This window comes from Leptonotus elevatus, chromosome 17 (genome assembly GCF_054856555.1).
Source record: "Leptonotus elevatus isolate MCC_2025b chromosome 17, RoL_Lele_1.0, whole genome shotgun sequence".
Taxonomy (NCBI): Eukaryota; Metazoa; Chordata; class Actinopteri; order Syngnathiformes; family Syngnathidae; genus Leptonotus; species Leptonotus elevatus.
The window spans coordinates 13,560,443-13,568,999 of NC_141255.1; the positions used below are offsets into that span (position 1 = coordinate 13,560,443).

At 41.1% G+C, this 8,557-nt stretch overlaps 1 protein-coding gene across 4 annotated transcripts in view; it reads right to left on the bottom strand.

Moving 5' to 3' along the window:
- ptprz1b (protein tyrosine phosphatase receptor type Z1b) overlaps window positions 1–2,137 on the bottom strand; it is a 39,661-nt gene extending 37,524 nt beyond the window's left edge. For 2 of the 4 annotated variants that reach the window (XM_086058721.1, XM_086058720.1), the window contains exon 1: window positions 1,818–2,136. In XM_086058721.1, coding sequence (XP_085914847.1) covers window positions 1,818–1,875 — 58 coding nt within the window. In that variant the 5' untranslated portion in view covers window positions 1,876–2,136. Of the gene's footprint in view, window positions 1–1,817 lie in introns of all 4 variants that reach the window. The other 2 variants (XM_086058717.1, XM_086058719.1) reach the window with 2 other exon arrangements.
- Window positions 2,138–8,557: the final 6,420 nt, after the last annotated feature.

Genomic DNA, 8,557 nt, shown 5'->3' on the forward strand with positions numbered 1-8,557 from the left:
TAGCATATGGCGCAGTGACAGCCACGCTAGTAAATCGACGCCTGATATCAGAACGGATCGTTAAAATGGAAGTCAACCTTAAATATTTCTTGGCAATAATAAGTTATACGTGACCTCACTCATATAAACATGACATTCTGATTAATGTTACGTTTTTGGAATATGAGTTATGAAGCAAAATCCAGCCATTTTAAGGGAAGTTAACCCCCCAAAATTGTTTTTGACAATAATATGTTCTATGCAGCCCCACTGGTCTAAATATGGTATTCTGGTTAATGTTGCGTTAGTGGAATATGAGTTAAGCAGCAAAATCCAGCCATTTTTATCCATCTCAGGGGGCGGCCATTTTGCCACTTGCTCCGGCAACAGCCAATCACAGCTCACTTGTTTTCTGAAGCTGCGCTGTGATTGGTTGGTACCTGAGACCTGAGCGACTGTGATGCCATCTTCAGTCGACAGCAAGTGGCAAAATGGCCGCCCACTGATATGGATAAAAATGGCTGGATTTTGCTGCTTAACTCATATTCCACTAACGCAACATTAACCAGAATACCATATTTAGACCAGTGGGGCTGCATAGAACATATTATTGTCAAAAACAATTTTGAGGGGTTAACTTCCCTTTAAGTCTTTAAAGACTTCACATTACATTCACTTTTACTTTTACAACAGCCATCCATATTCTACAGCTTCTTTCTACGCCAAGCGGACACTGCAAGCGATAAAGTCATGATTCAGCTATTTACTCCACTGGAGGTCATGAGCGAGGCCTTGTCATCCAACATCAGTGACTTTCCAATCCTCACAAATGCTCTTTTGGACGACCGAACAACAACAAACCTCCCCGAAGGCGAGGCAGACTATGTTTCAGAACTGCTAGCACAAATAAGGTCACAACGAGCGCATCCGCCAGATCACACAGATTTGAATGCGAGCGTGTTTGTTGCGCGAGTCAAACAAGAAACTGTTTTGGAGCGCCGACTTGGCATACTGCGAGACAGATGGTTGGACAACACTGCAGTCATATCGCTGCAGGGAACGACGCCTCCAAATCAGTAACATTGAAGACATACTGAGCTTTGAGTGCAAACGTGTACTGTATTCCCAAGTGGAAAAGACAACTCTCTTTAAAAGTGAGAGTGAAGGCTGAAAAATGTTGTCCTTGAGCTGAGATTACAAAAAGGTAGAAAATATATTGATGACTCCCAACACTGAATAATAAATAGGTAATCAAAGCATTCCCGAGATACAGTATCGCTGCTCTTTAAATCCCTAATATCACCTTTGACTTCATCCAAAAATATCCAAAATTTTACAAAGGATGCAGCTAGAAATATCACCAAGATGTAAGATTAAACATTTGGCTTCCTTTGTTTGGTGTAAAGTTCTGTTATATAAACTGGAGGAGCTGCTTTGCCTCTCGCTCCATTTCCAGATGAGAGGCAAGCAAATTAACAAAAAAATAATGAGCACGGTCAATGCAGATGCTTCCAACTGGAAGATAGACAGGCAAGATATAAATTCTGCAAATAATATTGGAGTCACCAGTTCAGCGATTTGCACGCCAGACATGCTCATTAAAAATAGTTAGGGCTCCATAAATGAGTGCATAATGTAGCATAGGCTACATGCACCGCAGCAGACAGCATCACTACAGTCACTCTTCAACATGTGTCTGCTTCTGCAAGCAGAATTCCAGCCTTGTAAATAATACGCAATGTTGACACGTTGGAGATGCTTTGCCCCCCAAAAAAAGTTTCATCAATTTATACACAAATACGTATTAGCCTGAATGTCCATGAACCGGATTTTCTTACCCACGAGGCTGAGGAGCAGAAGCCGAGAGAAGACTTCGTGGACCCATACCGTCTCCATGGTCCCCCGCGAGAGAATGACACGCAAAAGAGGCAGAATGTCGAAACGCGTGTCGTGGGTGCGTAAAGATGCGCTAGCAGGTCATCACGCCGGTTCCCGTGTCCGTGCGTGTGCGCCGACGCCGCCAGCCCAGTCGACGCTCGGGTTCGGCGCGGTTCGGCTCTGGTCTGAGAGACTGAGGAGCTCGCTGGCTTGCCGGATGAATGGGGACGCGCACTTGCGACTCGCGAACGGGGATGGAGTGAGCGCCACCCACTGCCTTAATGAAAATGAATGAGGGGCGTCTTGGCGATGTGACTCCAGGGATTTGCATTTGTGTGTGCGTGCACTTGACATCCAATCAGTGTCTTTTTTTCCCCCCTCTCAAAGCACGACGCTCCTGTTGCATAAACTGCACTTTAATGCATCGCCTACAGTGGTATGACATTAAAATCAAATCATTACATGACTTTCTAACAACATTAAAAATTTAATTACAAATTGCATCAAAAAGCATTTTTTTCATCAGTGTTTTGGTTGCAGAACTATCCTACATCCTACTTTGCAGTGCCGGTCCTAGCTTGAATGGTGCCTTGTCCGAAGCCCCCTTTGGTGGCCCACCCACCATCTACTTAGCATTTTTCTTGCACAAGGGCACATCAACTTCCCATATAAACTCCACAGATGTATATGTCACGTACCAGAAACCACCAATGCTACAAGGGTTGGTCTAATACTGTATTTCTTGTATTAAACCGGTTGATTTGGTTCCTATACTCAAACAATGAAGTCTTTATTATCATTAATACCTTAATGACTTTGCTCCATGTACTGTATTTGATGCTACCATACTCTGAATGGTGCCCTTTGCGGCAACCGCTGGCTAGAATCACCATACACAACATTTACAGTACATACACATAGACGCCATTTTGAGTGTGTGGATGCCGTGTTTATTGAATTTTTTATTGAATATTTGAACGGGCGTCTGCAACTACAGATGATCGTGAAGTCCCTGCTAAGTGCTAAAGAAATACATTTAAGTCTCTTATGGAGGACTTTTTTACAAGAGGGTGCGTTCGAGGAACTCGGGATTCAGCAGAATGATGGAGACCCCACTGATCACAGTATGTCTTGATGAATAATTTGTCTAACAAGAAAGGCATTGGTCCGCTGAACTGGAGCAGCCCCACACAGCGGAACAAGACAAAACTCTCCCACAGTGGAAATAAAGTGTGTGTTAATGTAAAAGGATTAGGCAAAGGTTGGAGAACCACATTCGCCTGAAGGACCCGACTGAACAGCACAGAGTGTGTGCGCTGGGAAAAAGAATGAGTCGGGGAGCGGGGTTCACATGCAACAGGCTTCAATGGCTCACAAACACACTGCAGTGGCAGCTTTTAAGTGTTTGTGTGAGAGGATGCGTGAGACGGGCTTGAGTCTCACAAGAACAAGCTGCTCTGGTTACCCCGTGTGCATTCATTAGCATAAATTAAGAGAGATAATCCTCCTTTAATTCCGCCAGGAGAGCCTTTTGTCCCACTTGTAGGTCCAACATTGACGTTCCAGTGTTTGTTACAATATCCTCTCAGCTGCGGTGCTTCCGGAATATTCTGTAGGTCTCTGGCTGGGAGAGTGTCACTAACAAAGTGCTTGAATTTGTCTCGTGAGATAGTGACAAGATGAATTTGGCGTGTTTCATTACAAAACATGAACATGGGGAAAATATGAGGTGCCTCATAGGACAAAAATAACAATCACACTAAAAAAATGTCTTAGTGGGGTATGTGTGAGAGCTTTATTTGATGTAAATATGAGTTTGTTGGGATGAGAGAGGTTTAATGGTCTACATGAGAGATATTTTGGTGAGTGTAAGATTTTTTGGGGGGGTAGTGTAGAGGTCTTTTGTGAGTTTGATGGGGTTTTTTTTATATGGGAATGATTTTTTTTTTGTGTGTGTGTAGATGTGAGAGGTTATTTGGCGATTGAGTGCTTTTTGGTGCAAGTGAGTTTTTCGGTGTGCATGAAGTACTGGTAACCAAGGTTATTTGTTTCATTTGAAATTAATTTCTTGGTAGGCATGAGAGGGGTTCTCTTTGTTGCGTGTGAGAATCTTTTTGCTTGTATTGCGTGGAAGTGTTTTTTTTTAGTGCATGTGAGATGTTATTTGATGAATGTGAGTTTGTTTGTGGCATGTGATGGTTTCTTGGAGTATTCTCGGCAAGCAAAATGTTTAGTATGTTACAGTTTTGTTTTGTTTTCTAGTTTCTTTGGGGAGTGTGTAGGCGTGTTTTCTTACAGAGAGAGTTTTTTTTTGGGGGGGGGGGTTTGAAAGATTTTTTTCTGCCTCTTTGGTAAGAGGGAGAGTTCATTTTGGGAATGTCAGGTGCGTGCTAGGCAATCAAGCTATTTTGATGTGTGAGAAGTTCTGTTTGTATGAGAGGCTTTTCGAAAAATGTGAGAGTATTGTAGGCAATGTGTTTTTTGTGTGCATGTGATTATTTTTTTGTGTTTGAGAGTTTATTTGGTGTGCATACAACATATGGGGTGTACGTAAGAGCTAACCTATGTTAACCTATGTGAGAGGTTTGAGAGGGGTTTTTGGTGTAAGTGTGACTTTTTTTATTGAGAATTTTGTTGTCATATTTTTGTGTAAGAATTCTTTAGTCAGTGTGAGAGGTTTTTGGGGGGGTTATCATGAGAATGTTTTTATTTATTTATTAGGAGTGAGTGAGTGAGAGTTTTTTTTTTAGGGCAATAAGACACATAGAAAAAAACTTTAACGCTGCAACAAACAGACACACCTGCTAGTCTTCATGCTATCGGCGTGTGCAATGTGTGTGCGTGTGTGTCGTTGCCATGGCATTCGGTCTGAGTTGATAGTGATATTGACTTCCAGTGGTGGCAACTTGAGGTCACTGTCGTGGTCACAGCATGCCTGACTGATAACTGGTCGATGTTTAGCCATCAGTGTGTGTGTGCATGTGTGCGCGCGCGCGCGTGTGTGTGTAAGATGCCGTCAGTGGTGCAATGTGAGGACACGTGGGGTTGGTGTGGCATATAAGATGAGTGTGCAGACTCTCTGGTATGTGCAAATGAAGGCTAAAATAATATGGAGCCTTATATAGTTTGACAGACGTCTATTTTGTCGTTTATCAACGCCTGTGAGATTAAGGGGAGTTTAACTGTAAGCATTTTATTGATAGTCGCTCTGTTCGTATTAATTAAAGGGTGTGTTGCCAAGAAACATGTTCCTTTAGGGGCACTCACGCTCCATTTAATAATCAATTTGTTCCTCATTTTGGAGATGTGTGATACATTCTATTTTTGAAAGGCAAGAAAAAAGAAGCAGAAGATGGCGGGTATGACATTTAACATTTGCGTCAGGCGACTTCAAAAAGTGGTAACGCTGTTTGCTTCCATCGTGTGTTTCAGGCCGTTTCAGGTGTGTGTCTGTCTGTGATCTGACATTTACCTTCCTGGATCATTAAAGGTTCCGCCGTAGATCTTAAAGTCACATGACTCATCTGTAGCACTTTTATTGCATCTCCCAGGGAGGTTTATGTTTGAGTTGTGGTGATTAGCCTGTCAGCATAAACTGAAACAGAAATCCATACTCGTATCATGGGATGTAGCTTGTGGAAAATATCACAAATATATGTAAAAAAAATAGTGGAATGGAAATAAGTAGAAACTGGGCTTCGGTTAATAGGATGTTTACATTTTCAGGAAAAGTATTTCTCTTTATTAACAAGGTAATACCGTGTTAATGTGTTGAAAATTTGAATATAAGGAAGGATCATCCTCATATGAACTCTTAATGAATCATAAATTAGAATGCAATCAAAAAAGCTTCTCAATGTGATTCAAAACGCTAAGAAGAGTTAAAAAAAACCACCTAATTATTATACTATTATGTAGATATTGAGCTGCCTCGGAAATGGTTTCTACTGTGATTACAGTACTGTCTATCGAGATTAAACAATGCCACCATCATTTCCCCATTATTCATCATAGTGATTCAATACATTTCTAATTACCGTATTTGGATGAATTATTCAAGTCAGAGCATCCCGTCGCCCAATTTTTCACTGTCACACAAGAGGATGTCGGATATATGATGGCAGAATAACAAATGATCAAGATGTGTAAATCAAAATTAGCCCTCTGGATAACCTCCTTTAAAAAAAAAAAGTATAAATATTGGACATTGATTTGAAAGGGAGAGTCAAACAAATGCATTTGTAACTCTTAGGTCAGTAAATATAACCATTTGAGCCAGTAAATGGGTCTTTATTGCGAAAAATTTGAGACATGTAACCTTGAATAAAAGCAATAAGAAAAGCCTCATTTTACTTCCCTGCTCAGATTCAAAGCATGTTTTTGAGGGCGTGATGAGCAAAAGTGGACCTCAGCTGGAGAATGGAGAAGAAAAACAGCCATTTTCCATGGTCAGGGGTTAGTGTGAATGTGGTGCATTTATATCAACATGAAAGCCTGGCCAGACGTGCACAATTACTCAGTTCATCGCAGAAGCACCTCGTCCGAGAATAGATCGACACTCGTGGAAGCAGGAGTAGCTCGATGAGACATTTAGCAATCGGAACGAGGGGGTGATATCCATATTGATCCTTCCTCAACGAGCACATTCTACTGCTGCTGGATTTACCTGCAGGTATGACCGCAGGCTAGCCTCGTCAACATCCTCGGAGGCCGCATATGACCTCTTTTACAGGATAATGTGTTTTTTTGTAACCTTTTACATCAATTCTCAACAGCAAATTAGTAAAACTATTTGTCCAAGACCACAATGACTTTTCCCATTATGTAACAGCAGGATGTAGGCGGGCTGTAGCTTGCTGTATTAAGTAGGTCATGAGATTAAAGAGAATAAAAATCTGTCTTGTGGCCTCTTCTGTTTGCCTCATATCAGCCGAGTGTGAAGCTTTTCATTGATAATCAATGCAAATTGGAGCGTTTTTCAGGATATATCGAATTGTGTGAAATAACAATGATTGAACGATTCTAATTGCTAATCTTCACAAAATTCCACCAAACAAGTGTGGCGTAAACAAAGTCAGTAAATCAGAAGTCAGATGCACAACATTAATATCTGTGGCTTTGTCATTTAAACGTGTCATGTTTCATGAACCAATGATATGTCAACATGTGGACTACACTTCCTAACCACTGAACTTGAATTTGGTTAATTGTTCAGCCCCGAAGACGTTTTTGACACTCTCATGCAGCCGATTCTTTAAAAGTGCACGCCTGTCCCGCCGAGAGTGTTCGTACATCCTTGCAAGTGTTGCTGATGCTCTCGAAAAGAAACTCGCCATGCAAAACCAAAACACTCAGTGAAAAGATAAGTGGGATCACTAAAAATTTAACATTGAGTATAAATTAGGGTTTGCCTGTATATACGTATAAAGCCACAAAAACTTACTTTCCTAAAATGACTGCATCCTCTGCAGAGGTTTGCCTGTTTTTCATTCCCACTCGGTACACATGAGCACACAAACAGAGATGGATTGCTGCCGGGCGCCATGGCAACCTCTGGGGCTTTTCTTCATCACTGTGGTCGAGTGAGGAAAAGCAAGGAAGGGGCGGGGGTTTGAAGGAGAGAGTTCATCAACACCGCGCATTAATTATGCCTTTTCTCGCTACAAAGCTCTCACACACGCTATTGTGCATTCAAATATACAAAAACAGCCTACATGGGAAAATACTTTCATTTGAATGGGGCCAAACTAGATAAGGCTACATTTTGGAGAGGATGTGTGTAAATGATTGACCTTGGTTGTATGCATTGGATATAAAAAGTCTACACACCCCAGATTTCTAGTAGACTTTTCCTGACAATTTATTCCTTCTAGCAGAAGCCTGAAGGTTTTGTGCTCAGCCTGACTACTCTTTTCAACAGTTTATATTTCCCACCAACTTGACTAATATATGTCGAGTAGAGTAGAGTAGAGTAGAGTAGAGTAGAGTAGAGTAGATAAGATACTGGTGGTGGAATCAAAGATTAAGGCCCCAGTTCCAGCTCAAGAAAAACAGCCCCAAAGCGTAACAAGTCACCAGCATGCTTGACTGTCGGTATGGTGTTCTTTTGGTTTGAGGTCAAACTTAACATTTGGAATTACAGCCACACAAAAAAAAAGAAGTTTAAAACGAGTCTGTTATAGCTTGTTGAAATTAGTTGGTTGCTCAGTAGATAGCAAGAGAATTGAAACATTAAAGTGATGAGATAAGATTAGATCAGTTTCACCTGTTGCATTTTCCAGTCAGATTTAACATGATTGTCTCCTGTACTTTTAGGGGTTATCTAAAAGAAAATATTCAACACCTATTAGTAATTCTACACACATTTATTTGCGTTGCAAATAATCGGAAATTAATTACTCAAAATTATATTTTATGTTGATATCATTGGACTTTTCTGGGGGCAATGTTGGGCTAATATAGTATTATTGGCAAACGGCGCCATCTTCTGTTAGCTTTGAGTAGCAGCGTGAAGGAGCAGCATTTCTTAACTGCGAGCAAGACACAAAAATCACAGAAATTTGCGTGTAAACGCGTTTCAAACTTAATGTTTTTTTAACACTCTCATATGCATGATTTAATTATTTTTTACGGTCCAAAGCCTGAGCCTTTTTTTTTCATAACCCCACCCCAAAAGCCTGAGGCTGCTTTCGCAACGAAA